This window comes from Anopheles stephensi, chromosome 3, assembly GCF_013141755.1.
Source record: "Anopheles stephensi strain Indian chromosome 3, UCI_ANSTEP_V1.0, whole genome shotgun sequence".
Classification (NCBI taxonomy): domain Eukaryota; kingdom Metazoa; phylum Arthropoda; class Insecta; order Diptera; family Culicidae; genus Anopheles; species Anopheles stephensi.
In genome coordinates this window covers 69,838,873-69,864,496 of record NC_050203.1, presented here as the reverse complement: position 1 = coordinate 69,864,496, position 25,624 = coordinate 69,838,873, and the positions used below count along the sequence as shown (strand labels likewise).

The window sequence follows — 25,624 nt, the reverse complement described above, 5'->3', positions numbered from 1 at the left end:
GCGCAGCGTTTAACGCCAATCAGTTCTCGATTCGATCGCGCTGCGTAAACGTCGCGCTTTTGCTGGTGGCTTTCCGTGTGACAGCGCGTCGTCGTTCGTTGGTAGATGTTGCGTTCGTGTTTTTTTTTTTCTGAAGTTAAACTTTGTTTAAAAAGTGACTGGAAAATGGATATATCTGTTTGTCTGTTGATTTTCTTGAAGCGGTTTCGAAAGTGCGTACAATCGGGGAAGCAGCACGAGCTCACATTTTCTCAAGGATCGAGCTGCAGTACATGAGAAATGGATTTAAATTGAATTTCAATCAATTCGTGACGCAGGAGCAGAACTGTTGCTGGAGTGATTGCGTGCGTGATTGTGAAGTGGAGCAGTGTTTCTAGAATCATTTCTGCGCTAATGGATCGTTGTGTGCTTGTGTGCACCACTTCCACCGTACCTGATCGAGAGCATCATTGTGGCCAAAAACAAAATACTGCTCCGATTAGTCCCGCGAATCGCGATGTTTGTTGTGTATCATCGGGCAAGATGCGAAAAACGAATGCTCCGTAGTGTTGGATATTGCGAAATCGATTAGCGGTTCTCCACCGCCGCGCGCTCGTGTAATAACCGCAAATGGGCTCTCTAAAGGGGGAGAGTAGATAAAAAAACAGCGTGCCTTAGACGATGACCGCCGATCAGGTTGGTGTCGATCGGTGAAGAATGAGCGTTCATTTTCTTCTCTCGCTTCTTGAATTCGATACGTGGTTGTTGCGGCGGGGTGATGATGATGATGATGGAGGTGGCGCAACTCTGGCGCCAACGCACTGCCGAGAGTCGTCGCGGCTGGGTTTGTACGGGCGCGGTATCGATCATCAATGTTTGATTCCGTGGCCGTCGTCCTCCCTTTCCATGATATTCCAGGGCTTCTTCTCGCTACCACCACGCGATCATCTTCGACCGCATCAAAACGTGATTTAGAACAGATATTCGATTCTTGAGCGCCTATTTCTATCCCCCCCGCACCAGGTCCCCTACTCACGCCTTCGCCTTTGGATACCGCAGTAGAAAGGTAGCCGGAGCAATCAGTTGGCTATGTATGCGCGAGCGCGCGCGCCTGTTGGTGCAAGTAAACTTCGACGAGAAAAGTACAGCAGAAAAAGGAGAGCATCCAAGAGACAGAAGAGGGGGATATATGGTGGGCTCTTTGGTGTGTATTGAGTCGTTGGCGTCAGCGTCTTCGGCGCGTACCGACTGTTTGTTTACACTGTGTATCGTAAACCGCGCGAAGCAACAACGGCAGCAACAACATAACACGCCGTCCTCATCAGGCTCAAGGGTTGAAGTGTGGGGAGGAGGGACCTGTGGAGGACGCTACGGATTTGTTTATTTTGATTGCCTTTCATATTGACATTAGAAATATATATCTAGTACGATTGAAGAGAGGTGCCGGGGAGTTTGACAGAGGGGGGGAAAGAGGGCCAGAAAAGAAGCGACAGGTGCGAAAAAAAAGCGCATAGACGAGAGTGTGGTGCCAATCGGACAGAGGAGCCTGCTTTTGAAGGCATGTTTATTCCTCCGATTCTAAATTTTAAGATTAGATTCCTCGCGCTAAAATTGCTAGTTCAATGACCGCAAGACTCCAAGCTCAATTTCGGCTATACATTTTGCTACTTCAACTTCCCAGTCCCATCGATCATTGGTTGGCAATTTTCGCACGCAATTTTCTAATTGCAGTTGCGCGTATGATCAATCAATTTGCAAACTTTCTCGTGACGCGTTCTGCTTACATCATTCTTTCTCCCTAGTTTCCTTGCGCGTTGTTGTCAAGCCCATACCATAATTACCGAAGTAAATCACGATCATGAGACTTTAACTAATTGGGTAGCCACCATATGCGCGCAACTGCTTTCGGGCTGCGTTGCGCGAGCATATTAGTCTCGGTGATACAGGCGCGATACGATGATGATTTTGAGTGGCAATAAATCAACGTCTCGTCTGGTGGTGGTGGTGGTCGAGAATTCGAGCAACTGGGCTTTAAGGGGTGGAAACCGCAAAATCTACGCCACGCTTTATTATCACACTTGTGGGGCGGAATAGAATTGCAGTAGTGCGTGGTTACACTTTTTCGTAGTTGTTGTTGCTGTTTGCCGCCTACTTCAAACCCCAGCACCAGGAACATTCTCTCTAGCAGCAGTAGTACTGATGGCCGTCCGTGTTCTGTTCTGCCGTTGGCGCCATAAATTATCAGTCGAATTGTTACACGTTTTTTATGTGTGTGTGGTATTGCAAATTTGAATCGCAAATCTCCCGGCGGAATGAAGGGAAGTGGCATGTAACACGGTCCTACATTGATTTTATATATCAATGCACCATTTAAAGATGGTCGTAACAGGGATTCCAAACGGTAATAAGTTTATCTTCGAAGTTGAAATTGGTAGGGATTGCTCTTGGAGAATTGTTAAAGTAGAGTAACTCCAATTTTTCTTCTAGACAGCGAACCAACCGGTGATAACACTCATGAAGAGCGGTTCATTTGACAAGTTTATTGACCAAGTAAAAAAAAAATGCGAACCCCAACCCAATTCCAGTTTTCCCAGCTGATAACCTCCAATGTAATAAAATTTGTTCCTATTTAGAGCTAAACAGCGATTTGTTTGCCATAGCGATTAATCTTTTCTAGCATTAGGGTTACGTTTTGTTTTTAATTACTGCTGGAAGCTAATTACCTAAGAGGACCTCATGGACGTCTTCTTCTTCGTTTGTCTTACCAAATGTGAGCCTTACAGTGATGTAGAAATATTTTGCTATTTTTCCCATCCCTCAGACTACCCTTGAAATAGAATGTTTACCACAAAGTTTTATTGACGGACTCGATTCATCCCGCAAACAAACAAAAAAACCCCAATGAAGCGATAAAGTTTATGATTTTCTCCGAAAAAAAACCTGTGCCTTCGGGCGATACACGACCTTTTTTCGATCCAACATGAATCCAACACACAGACTCAAACGTTTGGTGGTTGGAGTTTTCAATTCTTCAATATCCGGTTTGAAATCCTTGCATCATCCTCCGTTTCTGGCGAGAACTGCGTGCGAATGGCCATCAAAACATGTCATTTTATATGTTTATCATCGTACGGTGAACAGTTTGATTGCCACACATTTCTCCTGAAGATGTGCTCCCCCCCCCCCCCCCCCCCCCGTATTCTGTTGCTGGGTCACGCACATGGTTTTCGTCTTCATTTTTGGTTGATTTTGGATCTTGAGGCTAATGGTGTAGAATTTATTTGGAAAGTTTTAGGCATGTGACGGTTAGTCATGAGGTTATCAGAAATATTAAAATGAAGCTGTCTCTATCTTAAAAGGGAATACACCACAATAGGGGATAAAGTCTCAAAAAAGTCCTTGAACTTCAAACAGCTCCAAGGTGGTGTTTACGTTTAAGCAGTAAAATCTTCTATGGGCTTTCGAGTTATGGACACAAACAATTCTTGAGGTTAAGGTTTCCGCAGCTACTGGTTTAAATTCTAATGAAAGTCTTGCATACATAGCATACGAACACGTTTAGCATAATCTTCACCATGATCATCATCATCATCACCACCATCGTGAGCTAGTTGCCGCCAAAGATTCCACCGAGAGCTGTCCGATCGAGGGCAAAATCCAATTATCATCGTGATGGTTCTTCTTTCGCTACTCTCCGGTACCACGGGATGATAGCGAATACTGTAAGCGAAGAGAAGAAAAAGAATCATCTCACGGGGTGGGTTGGGAAATTTTGAACCCGATCGTGAAGCATCCCTTCAAGCAAATCAAGAACACCGAACGAACTCTGCGTGAATGAACTGTGGTCGTGTTAAGGTTGTTTTTTTTTTCGGCCGAACCTTCAGTCCAGGAAAGGTGTTATAAGTGATAATTATCGTACCGATCGACAATCTAAATTATCTCGATTTGCTCTTCTCGGATTTTACCAAACAAGGGCGATGAGTTTCGTGTGCGTAGTGTGAGTGTAAAAATTTCCTGCAGGTTCTACGTTGATTGAAAAACGTGTGTAATATCGTTAGACGGATTTTGGGCGTTGATTTAAGGTGATTGTGTGACGTGCTTTGGTGTGCAGGAATTGTGTGACAAATCGGTACAAAAACAGATCCAGCATTTGCTTGAGTTCTTGTGCAAGAGCGGTTCAATATTGTAATCTTATATCAATGCTTCACTCACTGGATTACAACACACCGTCGGGGGCAGAAATGGCAAATTATGGAAATGGTTAGTTATGATTTTGGGTTTTCCAATTTATTATAAATTTATTATAAAAATCTAATCATTCATCACTGTTTTCTGTAGCGTATTTCTTCCAAAAACAGTAAAATCGATTCAATATGTCATTATTTTCGCCTGCAAAACAGGAACAAATGCACACGAGTCTTCTCAGCACAGCTATCCGCAGCGAGATCTTTCACCGGCCCACTTGCAGCTTGTGCACAGATTTGAGTGTCCTTTCTCGGCCCTATTTATTTATGCAGTGCGTCCCCAGGGTGCGCGTGGAAGGAGCGTGGTGTCCCGATGTGTTGATATTTATGACTGAGCTTATGCATACGGAGGAGTGTACACATGTTTGCCAGAGGGTGATCGAAGCTGGTAAAATGCAAAAAGGTTCAGCAAAAAACAAGTACTGCCCGCAACCGATGCGACGGGGAACAACGTACGCCTACGTGCAGGTCGTTAGTGTTCAGCATCGAATGCGTTATATTGTTTAATGCTCCAACGTTGTTGGAGGGGGGAAACATAAATTTTCTTGATGTATCGATGTTTAGCTCTCTCTCTCTCTCTCGCTCTCTGCGCAAAATAATGCTTTGAGTTTTCAAGGTAATGGTCAGCTGCGGAGTGCATTAGATGTGTTAGAGTAAAACCGTTTTTTCATAAGATATTGAAGCCATTTTGAAAAACGACGCCAACAGGGTTTTACTGTGCATTTTTAAATGGGTACATCGTTTGTCATGTACCTAAATCGTATTGAAGTATAGTGATATACTAGGTGGTGAGGCGAGTAGGTCGTCGGTTTTTATACGGCAGGACTGCGGTTCAAATCCCATCCGGACCGCTCCCCCGTAGTGAGGACATGACTATCCAACTACGTGGTAGCATTAAGTCTAGTAGGCCAGAATAAGAAGAAGCCAAATTTGACTTAAAGGCTATGGGGATTTCCGAATGATATACTACCTAACCTTTGCAATTGTCAGTCACATTGGCATAAAGAGTTAGAGTTAAGCTATCCCTCAAGGGCTTAAGACTTTGCATAATATATCTCCAGGTCAGTGATGTCCTTGTGAACATCACGACGTTGAAATAGAACACCAAGAATATTTCATCACTATCCACAAAAAATCTTTCATTTAACCCGTAAAATCCTGTAAGAGATATACTTTTGTTGTACATTTTAGCCATTTATATCAAAATTATGAATACATCCGGATATTCCTGAAGATTAATTCCCACCCCCCTAAAGATATTGGAATTTCTAGTTCCAATGTCTAAAAGCCTTGCCTATTTCACGCAGACCCTCTCCCAGCCCCTTTCGCTCAATGCCCAATCGACGAAATGCATCTTACCAGAAGGGGGGGTGCGTTGCTGCTGGTGGTGTTTTATTGCTGATCGCCCGCAGATTAGCGTGAAAACAAAGTGGTGCTTTAATCTGTCCGTCAGTGCAATAAACATGAATTAATGGTTGTTCGTTTGCCACCTCTGCCACCCGGGTGCGGTACAGTGGCGCTGGTCGCGATCTGTTCCGCACACCTGTTTGCTTCAGTTCGAGTGCTTTCTGCCGTGCACGCATCTAAAAACGAGTTATTAATCGATATTTTACAACCCTGTCACACGCCCTGTGCGTAGGGTAAGCAGGTTGTTGTGGTGCTCTTGCACTTTAGCAGCGCTTTAGTAAAACGGCTGTACGATTTGATGCATTAGAACTTCCCACTTAGCGCACACATGGTCAGCGCTTTACGACGATCCCGATAATCGAGAGTGCATGTTATGTGTATCGAACCGGCCAAACAGGACTTTGCGATTCGAGCCAAAGGATATGGTTTGTGAAAGAGAGTTTTTCGATGTATGTTTCTAAATTTATATAAAAGCTTCAGTAGGTTGGATTTTGTTTATATCAATTATTGAATGTGCGTGTGCGACTGCTAAATATGCAGCCCGCTTTTATTGCTCTGTGTCCACCCTGTTATTAATTTAAATATTACGGTTTAATCATAGCGTAACGTGACAACATGTAATGCAATTAGAAACAGTAGTAAGAAAAAAAAGAAAACCACACTTTAATAGAGCATGCGCGAACACCAACTGTCTTAAGCCAATAATTACTTAACTAAGCCCCCCTGTGCGTGCATGCGTGGACACGCAGGGCTTAGTTGAGCGGAAAGCCGTGTAATGGAGGTGCTCGAAACCCCAATGCCATTTGAAACTACAACAAACTTGTCACCAGCAATCGAGTGCAGCAATTAAGTTGCATTCGAGCGCGCGGGATTAACGTTTACGCACTGCGTTCGCAAACAGCACTTCGCGCGAGCGTTGCTAGTGCAATATTAAATCTTTTTACTATCGAACTTTAATATGTCTTCCGTGTTGGCCTTCTTTAAAGTGCTTAAGGTTTTTTGTTTGGGGCGGTCCAGTGGCCGAGGCGACAGAGGCGCCGATTGTCACACGGCAGAACCAGGGTTCAAATCGCATCCAGACCGTCTCCACGTACGTAAGGCTGACTACTTTCCTGCGGGTAAAATTAAGTCACAGAAAGCCAGAAATAGCAGGCCGAGACCTCTAGAGGTTGTAGTGGCAAGGAAGAAGAAGAAGAAGAAGTTTTTAAAAATGTGACACGATTTGATTTTATTTTTCTATTCGATTATTTTATCGGTTCCCATTCACGTCACGTCAGTCTCATAACAAAACACACCTTTTTTTGTTTGGGACAGAAAAAATCACTTCTTCATGGGCCGCTAAAACGTACAACAAAAATACGTGCAACATCTAGAGGCATTGCGATAAGATAAATAATGGAGCCCTGGTGCTTTCTTCTCGCGCCCGTTTTACGTGCATTATTGCGTAATTGCACCAGAAGGGGGGTAGGGGAGGGTGGGGGGTGCTTTACGACCACGTTACGACCTAATTTATGTTTAATATTTTCTTTCTTGTGTATGCCCTGCCCTCGATCGTTATGCGAGTGCCGATAGCGGAGCATTATCGCGCTCATCAGAACGGAAGCGGGGCTTGTGTGTGTTTGATCGATACGTTTTTACAGAGAGAAAGAGAGAGAGCGAAAAACGTTTGTTTGGTTTAGGTGCACAAGAAATGTTTCTTTTACCAACACCAGGTTGGGACTGTTAGCAAACATTGGGAAAGATCGTGTAGAGGGTAAAGCGGGCAGAGGTTGAACCGTGACAGAAAGCTAAAGTCAAGGCCAAAGATAATAATTTTTGGATTATATTGGAAGCGATCGACAATATGGATCACTCTGACAATCTTGAGAAGGTCTTGGTCCACACTTTTTCACTTATTTACCTGACAAATATGAATTCAGTCTTGTGTACGAAGGAACAAATCTGAATGGGATTTGATATCGGGCGCTTCGAGATAGTAACTTGCATCACTACCTCCCTGGCCAAGCACAAACTTACTTATTTACTTATTAGGAAGCACTACAACCGCTTTGCGGTCCTGGCCTGCTGCAACAATCCTCGATACCGCTCACGGTTTAGCGCCGTCGTCTGTCAATCCGTTATCCCGGCCATTCTGGCGGACGCATCAACGCCATCACTCCATCTCAATTTGGGCCTACCACGCCTCCTCTGTCCGTGTGGACGGCCTAAAAGGACCCAACGGGCTGGGTCGTCCGGTGTCATTCTCATGACGTGACTAGCCCACCGGAGCCTGGCGAGTCTAATGCGCTGCACGATGGTAAGATCATCGTACAGCTCGTAGAGCTCGTATCATTGTAGCGGCTCCTCTATTGTCCTTCCACACATACGGGGCCAAAAATCCTTCCGAGCATCTTCCTCTCGGACGCGGCTAAGAGGCTTCGTAGGTTTTGGAGAGAGCCCATGTCTCAGAGGCGTATGTGAGTACTGGGACTATAAAAGTTCTGTACAGTCCCAGCTTCGTCCGTCGCGACAGGTATTTAGAGTGGAGAAGTTTCCTCAGGTTGTAGCATGACCGGTTGGCAGCCAGCACCCTTGAGCGTAGCTCAACAACAATGTTGTTGTCGATGCTGACTTTCGACCCCAGATAGGTGAAGTTTTGGACGACATTGACTGTCAAGCACAAAAGCCGTCAGTTAAAAGTACAATAAAATGTGGAACGAATTAATTACCAATCCCTTTTGCATCTCAATTTCTATCACAATTCGCAATGCTTGCAACATAATACCTTAATCGAACAAGTTTGCTGAGCCTAACTAGCTTTCACCGATCTCTTTCACCATCGCATTGCTCGCACCATGAACGATTTGTTTGTATTCAATTAGGATTTCCTATCTTCCGTCTTTTTTTTCTACACTGAAAGCAAACAAATAAACAAACAATAATCTTGTTATAAAGCCGCCGCCTTTTACCCCGTTCGCAATCACGATTACATGATGGCGTTTCCGTCAGCAGCAGCAGCAGGGCGGCCGGCATCATCCACGCAGCGGATGTGTGTGCATTTTGTGATTGGATTCCATCCGCATTATTATTGGTCATTCATCATCGATAAAGTCGATTGCCGCTCATTATGGCACGGGCGATTATTGTGTTGCATCTGCGTGCAGAAGAGCATTCATTGTGTGTTTCCTTTTGCCCACATGCTAATCAGCGAAAAAGGCCTGTTTTCGCGCCCGATGTTGATGCTTACTGCCGGCACATGGTGTCGAATCAAAATCACCCCCGGGTGTGTGTGTGTGCGCTGTGGATGCTTTCTTATCGCATAGGAAGCGGATTATCGACACGGTGTTGCTATTAATTTTGATGCAACAAAGGGTATGGGTGCATTCGGACCGGGGCTGCGCTGGCCTGGTGAGGAGGAAGTGTGTGACATGTTTTGACAATGGGGATGGGAAACCACAAATATTTCTGTCAATTAGCCGGGGTTTGATTACAGGGCCGGATGGTGCTAATATGGCGCCTGCCGTTAAATGTTCGCCTGCATTAAAGAAAAGGTTAATTTTCAAGAATTTTCATTCAATGGCCTTGTGTTCTAGTAGAGAAAACAACGGCGCCGATCTTCATACGACAGGAGCGGGGTTCAAATCCCATCCGGACCATCCGTTTAGTAATCTAATTTCAGATGTCAATCAGGAGACTAAAAGAGGGCTGAGACCCACAAAGCAAGATGGGTCATTTGGAATAATAGGATAAAGCATTTCGCGTGCTTAATTTTCCCTAAGTAACATCTATTGACGCCAACTCTAACGTTCTTCCTGCCATCTTTATTCAATTGCAGATTACTATTTCACAATGGACACCGACGATGTGGAATCCTCGAGCAGTAGCACGATGTCCAGCCTCAACAGTCTGTTTTCCTTCACTAGCCCGGCAGTGAAAAAGCTGCTCGGCTGGAAGCAGGGCGACGAGGAGGAAAAATGGGCCGAAAAGGCAGTCGACAGCCTGGTAAAGAAGCTCAAGAAACGAAAAGGCGCAATCGAGGAGCTTGAGCGTGCCCTATCCTGCCCTGGCCAGCCATCCAAGTGCGTTACAATACCGCGTTCGCTCGATGGACGACTTCAGGTAAGATTGGCGAAGCTAGATAACGTCCGGCAATAATGGGAAACGTTTATGTTAAACTTCCATTCGATCGCATTTTAGGTTTCACACCGTAAAGGATTGCCACACGTGATCTATTGCCGGGTGTGGCGTTGGCCCGACCTGCAGAGCCACCATGAGCTCAAACCGATCGAAACCTGTCAGTATCCGTTCAGTGCGAAGCAGAAGGAGGTGTGCATCAATCCGTACCACTACAAGCGGGTCGAGAGCCCGGTACTGCCGCCGGTACTGGTGCCCCGCCATTCCGAGTTTGCGCCGGGTCATTCGCTGCTGCCATTCCACCAGATGAACGAGCCAAACATGCCGCACAACGTGAACTACTCCAACACGGGCTTCAACAACTCGCACATGGGCGGTGGTGCCGGAGGCGGTGGTGGAGGAGGAGGCGGCGGAAATGGTGGAGGAGGTGGTGGTGGGGGTGGGGGAGGAGGCGGTGGGCCCAATTCACCCATCTCCTCGCATATGGGCCCGAACAGTCCGATGTCGTCGGTGTCGAGCCCGGGACCGATCAGCTCCAATCCGCAGAGCCCGTACGGTGCGCTACCGGAAACACCACCACCAGCGTACAGTCCACCGGAGGAGGGTAACACGGTTAGCGGCGGCCAGGACGGTAATCAGATGGACACGAATCAGATGCACGGCGAGGTCGCACCGGTCAGCTATCAGGAACCACCGTACTGGGCCAGTATAGCGTACTACGAGCTGAATTGTCGCGTTGGCGAAGTATTTCACTGCACCAACACTTCCATCATCGTGGACGGGTTTACCAATCCGTCGAACAACTCGGACCGCTTCTGTCTCGGGCAGCTGAGCAACGTGAACCGTAACAGTACGATCGAAAACACCCGGCGCCACATCGGGAAGGGTGTGCATCTGTATTACGTTGGTGGGGAGGTGTACGCGGAGTGTCTGTCCGATTCGGCGATCTTTGTGCAGAGCCGCAACTGCAACCACCATCACGGGTTCCATCCGAGCACGGTGTGCAAAATTCCGCCCGGCTGCTCACTGAAGATCTTCAACAATCAGGAGTTTGCCCAGCTGCTGTCCCAGTCCGTCAACCATGGGTTCGAGGCGGTGTACGAGCTGACGAAGATGTGCACGATACGCATGAGCTTCGTGAAGGGCTGGGGTGCGGAGTACCATCGGCAGGATGTCACCTCGACGCCGTGCTGGATCGAGATTCACCTGCACGGCCCACTGCAGTGGCTGGATAAGGTGCTGATGCAGATGGGTTCGCCACACAACGCGATCAGTTCGGTGTCGTAAGCGGCAAGCGGTCTCAACCGCAACCGCTGCTGCTGTGCGTGTTCCGCAAGGGAGAAGTAGTAAAGGCTCGCACTGTACACCGAAACCGGAGGGAGCGTTCATATACATACTAAATCCATCTAGCGTAACAGATAGTCGGCATCATCGTAAAGTAAAGTAGGGAAGTAGAAAGTGAAATAACTGAACCGATGCCATTGTAAACGAAACGAGAAGATTTCAGCAGAACCTAAAGGCAATGTTAAAGCCCCAGAAACGCAAAATGTCACAGCAAGATTATTTTCTAAGCTCACCTGTAAGCTGCATCGGGCGAAACCGAACATTGTTTCGCTAGGTATATGGCACAGCTGGGGTTCGGTTTCGCGTACCTTTCGCGTCTCAATTTTCCGATTGAGAGCAAGTAATATGCCGATGGCTAGAGAAAAATGCTATATAATGAACGCGCCGTTAGGATAGGATTTTATTCGGTAAGTTTCATCATTTACGTTTTTTTATCGTTATTTTAAATCCTTGATTTTAAAAAGAAGATGACAGAAAAGAGAGAGGGAGCTAGACAGAGTGCGTTAGATTAAATTCGGTTTAGCTTCGTACGTGATAAGCATACATTTCTAGCGCGTTCTTTTGTATCAGGCTTAGCAGCAGCGTCGTACACTTAAGATTGACGCACCGTCGTTTTAGTCGATTGTCCCACGGAGAAGCCTGTTGGCAGTATACACTACCGTTCTTAGGTTCAAGAGGTGCTGTGAGCAGCCGCCAGCACTCTCTGTGACCCCCGTGCTCGGAAAGATACGTTATTAAGTGGTGAACTTCGATGTCATTGTAGGATGCGCTTCCTTTTGTGTGAAGTAGTGAATGACTGCAGTACCTGCGGGGTGATTTTGTCCCAAATTCAACGGATCGAACAAATGGGCCGAAAATAATGGCGGCCGTTAAGATGGTCGAATCCACACAGAATCCACGCTACGGTTACAAGTGCCTGCTGCTATTAAGTGCGTTAAGTCAAGCGAGTGCAATTTATAAGTTCACACCTGGTGGTAAGGTGGTGGTCATCATCAGCAAAACGGAGAGAGCCTCTATCAAAAGGGGGAAGGGGACACTGTTGATGTGATTTTTCGGATGCCATTAAACAATCGTGCAAATGAGTAGGCGTTTAAGAAATAGCGAGATGCAATTTATTTGTTTTTTTTTTTTTTTTTAGTGGTTTTATCCAACCATACGCTGATGCGCTGCTGTATGGAGTAGTGGTTGACTGTACTGCACACGACAAATGCTCTTACCTGTATGTGCGTGTTTGTGTTCCCTATGTTACGTTACTATTTTTAAGCAAAGTTTATTCAGTTGCTAGTGTAGAGTTTGCAATATGTGTGTTCGCTATAAATGATTTTATCTTTGGTTAATCGTACATCTTTATAAAGTTTTATTAGTCGTAAGGCAGTAGCGAATAGTGTGAGAATGCTTCCTTTTTTTTTAAAATGCTTAGACAGCGAACCGTTTCAAAGTTTTATTTTGGGTTAGTTTTGCTTGTGCTTCCGGTTGGACTCATCGCGGAGGATTTAATCCGTTCCGGTTGAGTGCAACAATTCCCATCCCCCCCACCCCCAACGTTCACTTTCAACCTGCTTTTGTCAGTATTTCCTTACCGCATCAAAAACCCCTTTTCCGATACCAGCTTTAGAGATGGATCAGATTGGTCTAAATCGCGGCCTTTCAAATTTCATAATGCCTTTCAATAGTGAGGGTTCTGATTAAACGAATCAATCGAATCGCAATTACGTTGCCTTACGTTGAGTGGGCGTGGTGTAAGGTGCCTATACAACTTTTGGGATGGAACCAGACTGCAGGGGGTCTGTTAAAAATAAATATATGTTCCCGTAAAGAAAACAAAAAGCTCTTCAACGATTATACAATTGTGCCACCACTGTAAAATGTAACAGCTATGCCTTGTTATGACAAAACAAAAGTCGGATAAAAAACAAAGTGACAAACGTTTGTTAGACGATAGAAACGGTAATGGCCTTTCGCATAAATGCCTTCTGTGCTTTACTTCTCGACGTCGTTATTATAAATGTACATGCAAAGCCTAAAAAAATGCGCCTTATTTTTCGCAAAAAAAGGAGGAAGGCTTTTAACGTATACCAATCGTTTTTTTGAGAAGTAGATCGATCGGAGTAAAAAGCTTCCTTATGCTGCAGTTACACACTTGTTTTGCTACACATAAAGTTTTTGTTTGCTGCACAGCATAACAGATTTGCAAACAGCGGACGAGGAAAGGGTAGAGAACGTGTCGGGAAAGAAGTCGGCTCGGACTAGTAGCAACCACTAAATGTCGTGTTCGAATGTACTTTAGCGAATTGTTTCTCATATGTGTGTGTGTGTGCGCGCGTGTGTGCTTCGTGCCTTGAATTGTGTTTGCGACTCTGTGTGTGCGTGTGTGTCCATGTTTGCGCCACTGTGTGCGTGTGTGAATAGTTTGTTTAGTGGTTTAGACTCGATACTTCAAAACTCGTAAGCAAAACAATCAACATTAACACATAAATCTCGCAACTGGAGTGCGTGTGTAAACAGTTAAGGTCAGATAAAAAAAAAACAGAAGAAAAATCATAGAACAAAGCACGGTAGCAAACATGTAAATATTCTGACCAGCACAATGATTTCTACAGCCATTGCAAGAGCGTGCAAAAAATGGTCCTTAATTGTATTAAAAGAAAAACGAATGATAGAATACGTAAGAGAGGAAGTGTGGACGATTAAATAAAATCTACTCAAATCATAACAAACAAACAAAAAAAGCAACAGAGAAACAATGTTGAAAACCTATATTTTGCTCACTTAGATCTAAAGTACTGCTGTAATGCTGAAAACAGTTCCAATGCCGCTGAGTTTAAATGAAGTAAAGCAAACCGGTAAAAACACGGTTAAGCGTTATTTTAAAATTGACATGCGCTGAAAGTTTACAAAAGCTAGAAAAATTGTTGGAATGATAATGAACTTCCTACCGAGATAGGAAAACAAAAGAGAAACAATGCTAAAAATGATACCCACACGGCCCCGAAAGCTACGCAGATTTGTATGGCGAAACAGAAATAAAACTTCAACATTGCCGTTAGATTAAAGAAAGCCAATCTCCACCAAACAAGACACCGGCTCAATACAAGGGGGGGTTTCAGTTGATAATGTAAAAGTGACGATCTTTTTTGTAAACTCACTGCATGCGTTTATACCTGAAGGTGTACAATATCATCGGATTCGATTACAATATCATCTGGTTACTTCACAATAAAAGGCAATTGATTCCCCTATCATCTGAAGCTGTGTTCCCGTGTCAACTAGCTTTGTTTATCATTTCATCTTAGGAGCCTATAGAAAAAAAAAAATCCGTGCCTTTACATTATCAACTGAAAACCCCTGCATTGAAGAACGAACAGAAAAGTTATCAGAATGATAAAGACAAGCTGGGACAATGAACGAGCATTACCGTGGTAGCATGAAGCGCGTATAAGCAGCGTGTGCGTGTTTAGTGTTTATAAACAAAAATAGAAAAAAGGGTGGAACATATAAAGAAACAATCGTTAAAAGAAAAACAGAACATTAAACGCTACAACAAAACAAAAATGGCCAACTGAGCCCCAACAAAGAGGTGAAAAAAAGGATGAAAAAATGAAAATGGCCAGCGAAATTAAAACCCACAACCCAGAACAGAATGATATTTTGGAAAACAAAAATAGCAGTACATAAAAAACTGCTCAATCGCTATTTTGAATGCTTGGTTTTGTAGTGTGAAAAAAGTTTTTTGCACCTCAAACGATCGACGATCGGACTTATCGGCAGTTTGTTTTGAAACCTCAAACACTCTAAATCAATAGCACACGACGACAAAGCCCATCACACATTTCATAGTTTCGGTTACGAGAGCCAGGATAAAGCTATTTCTAAGGTACGCGACATTTGCGAAACACTCTATAGTGTATAGTTTGGTTAGGGAAGCATCATAATGCAAGGAATGATGGAAGTGCATTGCCCATAGCAGTGAATGCTCTCAGTGTTATTTGTAAAGCTATGCATAAATTACGCCACAACTCCTTTCTTTTTAACTCCCCTGCTCTTGCGTTCCAGCGAGCAGCGCGTTGGCTCCATCATTCTGCTCCTACACACCCATAGTCTTACAGCTTCTGTGCCATGTGTGCAGGCACCACCATCTACGAACACATACATCTCAATGATCTCAAGCGAAATAAAATAAATACTTATGTTTTCGACTGTGTCCTGATTTAAAGCTAAAGTGGTGAAAACCGTATTTTCTGCCCAATCTGTCGAACTGATGGCGCGCGCGACCCCTGCAATATCGGGCGCAGCAAATGTAATTGGCATAAGCATTCGGTTTTGTTTTTTGCGTTCTGTAAATGAAACATAAGTTACAAAACGGTCTGGCTCCGAAAAGTGAGGCATAATGCCATATATTGAGGCCTGAGAGAGCGCGATATAGAAAGCAAAAGTGTGCCAGCGTGTGCGTATTGTTCGTAAGCAGTAGCCCAGGTTCCCCTTTACAACATACAACATTTGTAACGGTTTAAGTGAAAAAAGAAAATGGAATGGTGAAAGAACAAACAAATGGCAGTTTAACGTTTTAAGCCACCATGCATGCATGCATGTGGTGGTTTCAACAGATAAGTTGTGGAGTGGGATTCGATGCGGAAACAATCCAAGTGTCGCGTCTTCTTTCCTATCTTACTGACACTTAAGTTGAAGTGCAAAAATATCATTGTAATGTAATTGAAGCAAGAGTACGATGGCAGCGAGGAAAACTGAACATTGCAAAACTACTTCATGTGTACGGCTCGGCATAAGCTAAGAACAGTGAATAAAATAAATACAATAAAATCAAACACAGGCAAACATTTATTATTGGTATAAGTTGAGTAAATTATTCTCAATTTTTTATCAATTTTCCTAGATAGGTTAGAATCCGTCCCACAGTTTATTAAGCTCTTCCCAAGATTTTTAGATGGGTATAATCCAAACGACGGAGGTTTTTGACTATTTCCAAGATATTTTTTAACTTATCTTTCAGTTATAAAAAATAGTGCTTAACCCAAAATAGCATGAGTGTGTGTAACAATACGGGAAGAAAATTCACCTACCTCTTTCTATATCTGCAATTTTTTTTTTATTAAATGTTGAATTTGAACAACTTTTGTGATTGTTTTTTTACAGGGGTTCGCTCCGTATAATTTTGAAACACTCAGAGGAGTTTTTCAAATTTATAACTAAATATTGTATGCGTTTGGGGGAAATTTAAAATGTGACTGTGTGACGGTCGTCACACGGCAGGACCGGGGTTTAAGTCTCATCTGGGCCGTTCCCTCATAGTGAGCACTGAAAAATGGAACGAACGCAAAAATATAATACATGAGAAAATGTCCAAAAATCTCCGGCCCAAAATATTTGAGTTTTATTTTTCAATAAACAGTGCTCCGGATTCGAAAAATGCTGAGATACACCCGGTAAACATGAAACAACATTTTTGAAAGTTGCGGTTAAAATTGAGAAACAGATATTGCGAACATTCCCCGTTTCAAAAGGCCACGATCGTTTTATGCTTCTTTTTAATGCACTCATAATGTTGATGAATAGTAGTAGTAGTGACAAGTGTAACCACAAACGAAAAACCACAACGCGCGCGTTTAATGTCTGGAAGTCAGTCAGAATGGGCCGACGGTGCGGTTAACGTGCGATATCTCTAGCATCAAGTGAACGGAACCCAGGGTGTGAGACTGGGTAGAGTCACATGCGCCCTCAACCGGTCTGGTTTTTGGGATATAAACAAAATCACCCGCTGGAACAGGGTGGAAAAAATGGGGCAATTTTCTATCCCGGTAGAACAAAATGCACACATACACACACCAACACCTCGACCTCTGGTGGAGCACAGTTTGTGGCGTGTGTGTTAGTCGCCAGCATATTTTATGCTCCACCAAGTCCAGTGAACCGTGATCGAATCGGATGGCGGTGTGTCGTCGGGTTGAAGGTTGCAGACAACGGGCGCTTTATGTTGTGTTGTGTTATGATGCTCCCTCGGCAAGGGTGCAAAAATGGTGAAATGGGGCTCCTGCGCAGTGGGATTGTATGTTGTTGGGTATTACGGGGGGGGACTCGGTGAACTGAGTGCCTTTTTGATGCTACGAAGGAAGAGAATTAAATACAGCGAGAGAGAGAGAGAGAGAGAGAGAGAGAGAAAGAGAGAGAGGATGTTTATTGAAGAGAGGTAGTTCGTGTCGTAAATCGATTATGCTCCTCCATCTGTGGATGCAGCATACAGGCGTGGAGTTCAAAGAATATTGAAGAATTGACCACAACTTGTGGACGCAAGCAATATTGTTGGTTTTATGTGTTAGTCAAATAAAAAAACACGTAGCTGGGACTGCTGGAGTTTCCTGGAATATCTTAAGTTTACTTTGGCTAGATAAACGGTAGGTTCCAGTTAAATATCTGAAGGTTCAGGATAGCTTCAAACTTAGAGAGAAATTGCTCAGTCCTTTTACTTTTACCATAAATTCATCATTAATATTTCAATTTGTTTTTACTTCAATACATCCAATATTCTGGATAATTTTCATATTGAAGTTTATGGAAAGAATTTAATATTCAAATCAATATAAATTCTAATCGCTTGGAGTTTTGCCCAAAGCCTGGCAACACTGCCACAATTTTGAACGTTAGCCCCCTTAACCAGCATCGGTATGCGAGCATGCTTCAGTTCAACGTTCAAATAATGCTCTTCACTCACCTGTCCTGTTTGAACCGAGGAAAATGAAAAGAAAATTCCGTAAACCGAGCGTCTGAGAGAGCTAGAAAAACACAATATTTACCACCTCTCTCTCTCTTTAAAGAGAAAAAACCCTCGTTTTCTCATCAAATTTTCCCCTACCCGAGAGACGGAGAGCGAATTTTCCCACTGTTTTCTTTCCTCACCTTCAAATTTCCACTCGCTTTCGCTCTGCGCGAGCAGAGGTTTCCCGCTCGACGGTAATGGTTTGTTTTCGGGCTTTTGCCGTGCTCTCTTGTGCTCTTCGGTCCGAGGCTCGACGGAACAGGACCGAGAGGCCCAACCAGTGTGAATAGCCGCACGAGGCACACCAGTTTCTCGTTGGCTTCGGTTTCGTTCGGTGTTAGCCAACCCTAAAAACCCGCTTCAGAGCGAACCCACCTCTGTTCGACATCCGCGGTTCGCGTGGTTCGCTTGTCCGGGTATCCGGTAAGAGGGCAGAAACACACACACATACAAGCGCATGTGTGTGTATAGACTCGCGCACACACACACACGTATACCCAAACGTACGTATAGGCGGAAATTGGAAAAAGGATTATTTTCGGGGTTAGGTGTGGGAATGGAGTGTGTGTTTTTTTGTCGTGTTTCATCGGTTCTTCGGAGAAAAACTTCCTTTTGAGTGCGACCTGTGGGAGGAATCACAAGCCGCCCAAGTACGGGTGGGCGTTGAAAGTGGTTGTTTGTGTTGTGATGTTATGAAGTGGAAAAGCGGGAAAACACCCACCATCCAGTGCGGGCGGTTGGAAAATGTGCTTAGCAAATCGGGCCCGGTTGTCGGTTAGGTTGGGAATCGGGGTTTGACTGCTTCGGTTTCGGGACAAAGTTGGTCATCGATGTGTGTTGTGATTTTCTTACTTAATTTTTATGAATTTAAAGTGTAAAAAACCGGAAGTGAAACTATTGTGCAAAGTGTTCAAGCGACGTAATGGCTAGTGGTTGCTCTCGCTAATTCCTTGATAAGTGAGCACAACAATCAAAGCTCCATACAGACATCGGTAGCAAAGTCAAGTGCTCTCACAGACTTTGTATGTGTTTTGTTACTTGAAACGGTAGTGAAACAAGTGATTAAGCTTTTTTGGAGCTATACTGTGCTAAAAAAAAAAACTTGTACATGCTTACTGAAGGAATACTTTTCGACACGTGTACGAGATCGCACAAATGGTAATGTGCTACGTTCACTCAATTGAATGACATCAAAGAAACCACGAGCAGAGGCAGCAGTTCTTCAGACGGTTTCCCCACCGAAGGGGAAAGCGTATAACCTTCACGCATTTGCGAAGGCAATACGCGTTTCAAGTTTGAAACGCAAATTGAAGAATGGAACATGAGTTTGCTACACTTTGTAACGAGTCGTAAGACATAACCTCAAAAAAGGGAGCTCAAAGAATCCTCCTCAAAGTAAGACGGATATCGAACAGCTCCCCACTCAAACCTGTGTGTGGACGTTGATTCTTTTTCCATTTTTCCTTTCCTACATACAACAAAGCGTTCCAACCACTCGCGGCTGGACAGTACACAAAATCAATAAGTGTGGCGTCAGTTGGACAGTTGGAAATTATTGCGTCACAAGAGCGCTCCGAAAACGGAACCCCAAAACGGATCGAATGTCACTTTGTCGATACGCCACTAGGGCCGTACACCGACAGCGAAGGACATAATTGGGAGCCCGACGTACTAGAGGATATTTCTGGTATCGAATTCGATCGATTCCGACCGTCCTGACGGTTCCGATGGAAAGGCGAAACACGAGAACTAAAGCAGCGCACACAACCGCTGACCAACCGTACATCCTTAACGAACTCCAGCGCTCGGATTCAGCCGTCGTCATTTCAAGTCGCAACAATGAGGCCAATAATTGAAATTAAATTTTTAATTCTACCGTCACTATTGCGCACCACTTGCCTAGCTCGTTTCTAGCCGGAAGTTAGCACCTGTCACTGGAGCGGGGAAGTTTTGGAGTTTGGTGCTCGCGAGTGTCTCTGTGCGGTTTGGTACCGACGGGAAACATCGCTTGCCAACTGTCATTCGAACGCTCCAGGAACACGCTCCAGGATAGGGGAATGGGCAGGCGAACAAGTGCTGGACAAATTGAATCCACGAGTACAAGTGCAGTTCAGCAGAATCGGTGAAAGTAGCGGGAATATCTGGAGAGAGGTTTCGAAGTCGTTCCGAGGCGGGGTAGCTTGCAGAAAAACAGTAGTGATTGGTCAGAATATTTTTTTATAGAGGCTTTGAGTCTCTAAGACCACGGAAGAATAACAACGGTTCTGCTGTTTTTTTGCGGCTTTTCCCTCTGCTTCAGTTCAGCGCAATGTGTGCTGCTTTCCCGTTGCGGCTGCAGCAAAATTCATCAGCGCCTAACTGCTGCTGTGCAGACACTTGATTGGCTTCGTTTCCTGGCTTTTTTTTTCTTGGCCTACCCCATGTACTTCTGAAACGCCCCAGGCGGAGCCAGTTTTTCCCCTAAGAATTTCTGCTGCTGCTGCCTCTCTGCCGACTGCCGCTGGGAACAACTTTTCGAGGCACATGCTTTGGAGATGTTTGGCAAGAGAGATGAAATTATGAATAATAAGACATTCTCCAGCAGTGAAGACTGCTTTGGTGGGCTTCTTAATGGCAACGCTTATCGGTCGATGGGAGGAATGCGAGGTTTTGGAAAGTGTTCCACCGTTGTTAAAAGTTTCTGAGAGGCTGCTTGTACTGTTTTCGGGTCGTGATGAGCAGTTCGCTAAATTAAACATCTAATTGTGGAGCGCGGTGACGTCACCGCTGACTTTATTAGCACTGACTGTCGCAAGAAGCTGTCAGCTTCTACCACGATGCTGACAGAGTGTGTTGCAAGAGCTTAAGTTGACATCAGCAATTGCGAGCTTAAATCATGTTATTACACCGGTGTGATGAGGTGTCCGAGGTGGATTTTGAAATTTGCACCACTCCAAGACAAACGAAAGGGAAAGGGTGGGAAAGCGCTGGTATAAAATTGAAATCGAGATAAACTGCTGTCACCTCACCAGACAGACAATCGCCGGTGGCGTGTACTGCCCGGTCGATGGTCGATAATTATAACGCCCGTCTTGCAGTTTACCAAAAACAAAACCCGCACATTTGCGTTAAACGGCGAATGTCAAAAAAATTGGTCAAAGATCCGAGGGTATTAAATTTTTGACAGGTGCGCGCAGAAGCTTTTATGTAATTAATGGCTTTCGAAGCTTTCCGTCGTCGTCATGTTTTGCGGACAAGCAACGGCTGCTGCTCCTGTCGCCAGGCCAAAGTTTATGAGGCACAACGCCAACCGATGCGTTCGCGAGTCTCCGTTACGCCAGGGACGGCTCGCTTAAATAATGTATGAACACTGCGGGGATAACGTGTACAAATTTATTCGAAAGTGTCTTGCATCTTGGCGACTGTTTGTTTATTCTGCCGCGCGCTATACAGAGCCTTCCGGCACGTTGGACCGCTGTGACCTATAGCGCAATGGAAAAGGAAAACACTCGACGAAAAACGGACACGTTTGCCGGGCCGAATAGTTGGTAGAGGTACGTAACGATTCTGACCGAATGTGGTATAGCGCCCGGCGGTACGAAGCTAAGCTACACCATTGCATTGCTTTTTGGTTGATAGTTGTTTTCCAGCGTTTAATTACTTCTTTCACCTTTTGTTCGCATAGACGTGTGTTGGGCAGATAGTTGTAGTTGCTTATTTATGAAGTTTGCTACTAATCCAAACGGCTCAAACGCCGGGGGCTTTGGCTTGGCGGAAGGGGACTGTTATCGAATGCGGGTGTGCTTGAAAATTTATTTTCCAATGGCGTCAATCGGTGTTGCGGTAAAGTGAGTCATTTGATTTAGCTTTGCAGGTGAGCCAAAGCGGAATGGAAGTGTTAATAAGAGAATTATTTTGTTATTAACCACGTGTTTGAATTCCGGCGGTTTGTAGGTTACAGATAGAGAAGAGTGAAAAGGAAGTGAAGAAAAATTCATTTTAAATTAGCGAAGATATATCACTGAAATTGAAAATCAAGTGCTCAAAAATTTTCAACGCGTTTCGGCGGTAGGGGCGACTACGACTATCTGTCTTCACACGACAAGACCGAGGTTCAAATCCCATCTAGGTCGATCCCCCATAGTGGGGACTGACTATCTAAATATCAAGTATCAAGTTCACAAATATGAAGTAACATTTTCAGAATGCAAATTGTTTTTTTTTTAAATTGAAGCAGAATATCGTGGTCGTATTGAATAAATGGAAAAAAAGCATAAAATGTTTAAAACTAGAAGCTAGACCCTTACAGTGAAGGACAAAAGAACTAGACACCTAATACAATTTTGATGTAAGATGTTGAGCAAAGGAGGATAAAATTTGATCAATTTTTTTTTTCATAAAAGACAGAAAACAATTTTTATATTGTTGTAGAAATCTCCTCCTTACACTTAACAAATGGAGACGAATTAAGTCTCAGAGACCTACGCGTCCATAAATAAACGATTAAAAAACTCTTTAGAAATTTAACACTGCCTTGCTCGGTCATTATAAAATCTGCTGTTTTTATGTCGCACAATATTGTGATGTTTTTATATATTTTTACTCTAATGCAATGACCCGGAAATTTTGGAACTAGCGCCGCAACTTGGTCCCTTTTTATTTATGAGTCTTCTTTTTTGGCTATCACTGTAATGAAATTCTTCAGCAAAACAGTATTGCACGGAGTATTTTTTTAAACACAATGTTAAATATACTCAAAAGTGTGTTTACACTCATCGAAATTCGCTAGCAAACCTGTGGAACTTGAATTGAAATTGCATGGATTTCGCAGTGTCCAACCGTTGTTTGTGTCTGGTCCATCGAGTTTTGTTTTTACGCTTTTCCTTGTCCAAAAGATTCTCTACCGTTTTGAATTTATTCTGCTTTTTGAACCACTTGTTTTCTTTAAAAAAAAAATAAAAAAAAAATTAAAAGATGGTTAAACATTATGTTGTATCAAGTTGACCAGAAGAAAATGGAAAAATGAATATATTTTTTTTGCTCAAAATTATGCAGAAAATTACATAAGGCATTTAAAAAATGTTGAAAGATTTTTTTATTGAAAATTGGCAAAAAAACTATCTGGAATCTGTAACTCAAAATAAAATTATAAAAAACTTTGGGACGAAACCAACCATATTTGTGGCACTGTAATAAATCCGTGGGAAAGCGTGAAAGAGCTTCGGGATACCCTGCAATTTGTCACTCTATCCTTTGTTATTGTTTTTATTTATTTAACCGATATTTATATATTTTATTTTAATGTTTGAACATAGCAATGCGGTCAGGCGGTTCTTGTTGAGTACAAAAAATATGAAGTCTTTAATTGATAATTTTGTTCTAAGAAGAAGTTAAATATTCTTGTAACAAAATGAATTAATTGCTACTTGAAACAACAATACGTCTAAGCAAATATTTTTTTTTATAAAGTTTGCCTTAAAAATGAAAAAAATCGTAACAAATAAAAGCGATCAGCAAAAATGGAATTGCATCTGCTCTGCTGCTTCATAAGATTCGACCGATTGAACCTTTTTCTTCGGTTGCGAATATTTGTTTTTCGCTACAACGAAAATAAAACCACACTAGGTAAAGAGTAATAGGCGAGAGTAACGAAAGGTAGGAAGAAAGGAAGGAAAAATCCCAATCTTTACCCAAACACACCGGATGACCGGTTTTGGGCTCAAGCAACAACAATGGTCGGTTTTGGTCCGAAAAATGATCGAACCGTACGTTGTAAGAAACCATTAATTTTGTAAAGCAGCAAATCGTTTCTTTGCTCCAACGGATCCACCCTGTCCTGTTACAGTTTCATGATGGCTGTGTGTGTGTCGATTTTCTCGCTTCCTGACAGCAGTTGGCCCAACGATCAGGTGTAACTGTATCGCTGGGCTATTATAATTTCGTGAGCTTAATTGAAGTCGGGCACATATTTTAAGCGGCAGCCGCCGCACACACGTCACCTAGTCAATCTCCGGTGCGACTTTTTCCTTTTGCGGTTGGATTTTTGCCCAACGAACATCTGCAAAAGATAAACGATTCACACACAAACGCAATCAGGGCCAATTTGGTTTGAGTCAACGCACGGGAAATGAGTGCTCGGGCCGGCCATGGGACGAAGAAACAAGAAGAACCGCCTAAAGTGAGCATGTGCAGCAGCGGGACCTTTGGTGAGATTTTGATCGAAAGGAAACACCTTCAAAACTCTCGCTTTTGGCAAGCATCCATCCAGCATCCGGATGGCCGGCCCGCGGTTGATCGCAATATTTGCAAACTTTCGGCGATAATGAAGAAACATTAGAGGATGGTTGGCTCGTAACGGTTTTAGATAACTTTCCCGCGGTTTGGAAATTAAATCCGACCGACCGGACAGAAGAAAAACGAAGAGTGAGTGAGAAACGAAGAAACCGAAAATAAACTACATAAGCAGCCAGTGTGGTTAATGGGCTTGTGGAGGCTTAGATAGCGCCGCACCGCATCGCCGCCAGAGCCTGGAAAGTGAGAGTGTGTTGTGGCCACCGCTAAAACACAAGCGGCCAATAGAAAAGTCATGCACGCGTCGAGTGGAAGTGGAAAAACAAACCTGGGAAAACAAGTGGAAGAAGAAGTCGAAAACGAAACACCAACCTACATGCGGCTGCACAGCTTCGCCGAGTAAGTCACCGAGAGACAGTAAAGGTAATAGCACCCATCAGGAAGGGCACTGGCGTTCGGTTGTGAGACGCTGTTGATGGACGAATCTTGGTTGGTTGGTTGGTTCGTTCCGGCGGCTTTAACCTATTCAATCTTACACCTTTTCGGTGTTTTCGCCACCCCAACCGCCGGCCGGCGCATAATAAGCCGAAGAAAGTGACTCGAGCGCCTTAAAAGCGAGCCAGAAAGAGAGTGAGCGAGGTGAGACCCCTATCGACATGATGGCGGATCGAAAGTCTTCCATCCAGCCAAAATGATCATTACCGGGTGAGATGAAGGCTGGCCGGTGGAAAGAGACAGTGACGAATAGTATAGACTTGCCCCGGTACCCCGGTGGCGATGCACAGACATTCGGATTGATCCAGAGCCGGGCGCAGGTCGTCATTTGTGAACTCGTTGTTCATGCAGCAGCAGCAGCAGCAGCAGCAGCAACTGCGCCTTATACCTTTCTCTCGGTTCGGTTACTAAACACGGGCAATCGATCGTTGAAGAGGAAGCCAGTGTGCGTGCGAGTTCAAATCCCGCGGGACTGCACTGGGAAATCAAAGCGTGCACACGCAACCATTCCTGCGTGTGCGTTGTTGATCGCTTGAACCGTGTGACAGGTGCGTTGTACAAAGTGATGAGTGAGTGTGTAGCCTAAGTTTGACAGATGCGGTGCAATACAGGGCGCAGCCGCTACCGGCAAAGAGGCTTTACGGTGAATAAAATAGTGAAAGTTAATCGTTATTTTAGGTGGCTGTCAATGCAGAAGCCTTGCTTTTTATTTGGGTCCCCCGAAGAAAGTAAGTTGCCGAAATCGAGCGAGTGCATGACAAGTCTCGGAGCAAAACAGTATGGTGTGGCCATCGAAAGCTTCACTTGTGCGGGTGTCTCGTGTGTTTGAGTGCGTTACTGGTATCTACTATAAGTTGCTGCCCGGTAATAACCGGAACCGTAGTACATACATGGCAGCAAATAATTTCGATCAAAAAATGCCACTTGCCACAAGAAGCCAAGCCGATGGTGGAAAACATTAGCTATCGCACGAGAAACACGAGGACAACGACACCAGCGTAGC

The 25,624-nt window shown here is 44.2% G+C and overlaps 2 protein-coding genes across 25 annotated transcripts in view; both read left to right on the top strand.

The window, feature by feature from the left end:
• LOC118512524 (protein mothers against dpp) overlaps positions 1-15,910 on the top strand; it is a 34,072-nt gene extending 18,162 nt beyond the window's left edge. For 2 of the 3 annotated variants that reach the window (XM_036057068.1, XM_036057067.1), the window contains exons 2-3: positions 9,445-9,728; positions 9,807-15,910. In XM_036057068.1, coding sequence (XP_035912961.1) covers positions 9,459-9,728; positions 9,807-11,030 — 1,494 coding nt within the window. In that variant the 5' untranslated portion in view covers positions 9,445-9,458 and the 3' untranslated portion in view covers positions 11,031-15,910. Of the gene's footprint in view, positions 1-3,955; positions 4,240-9,444; positions 9,729-9,806 lie in introns of those variants that run through there. The other variant, XM_036057066.1, reaches the window with a different exon arrangement.
• A 2,249-nt stretch (positions 15,911-18,159) lies between these two features.
• LOC118512516 overlaps positions 18,160-25,624 on the top strand; it is a 123,147-nt gene continuing 115,682 nt past the window's right edge. For 5 of the 22 annotated variants that reach the window (XM_036057034.1, XM_036057047.1, XM_036057045.1 and 2 more), the window contains exon 1: positions 23,786-24,041. The gene's annotated coding sequence lies outside the window, so the exon portion shown is untranslated. Of the gene's footprint in view, positions 18,280-18,340; positions 18,360-23,746; positions 24,042-24,272; positions 24,550-24,628; positions 24,766-24,804; positions 25,170-25,202; positions 25,350-25,624 lie in introns of those variants that run through there. The other 17 variants (XM_036057052.1, XM_036057037.1, XM_036057050.1 and 14 more) reach the window with 14 other exon arrangements.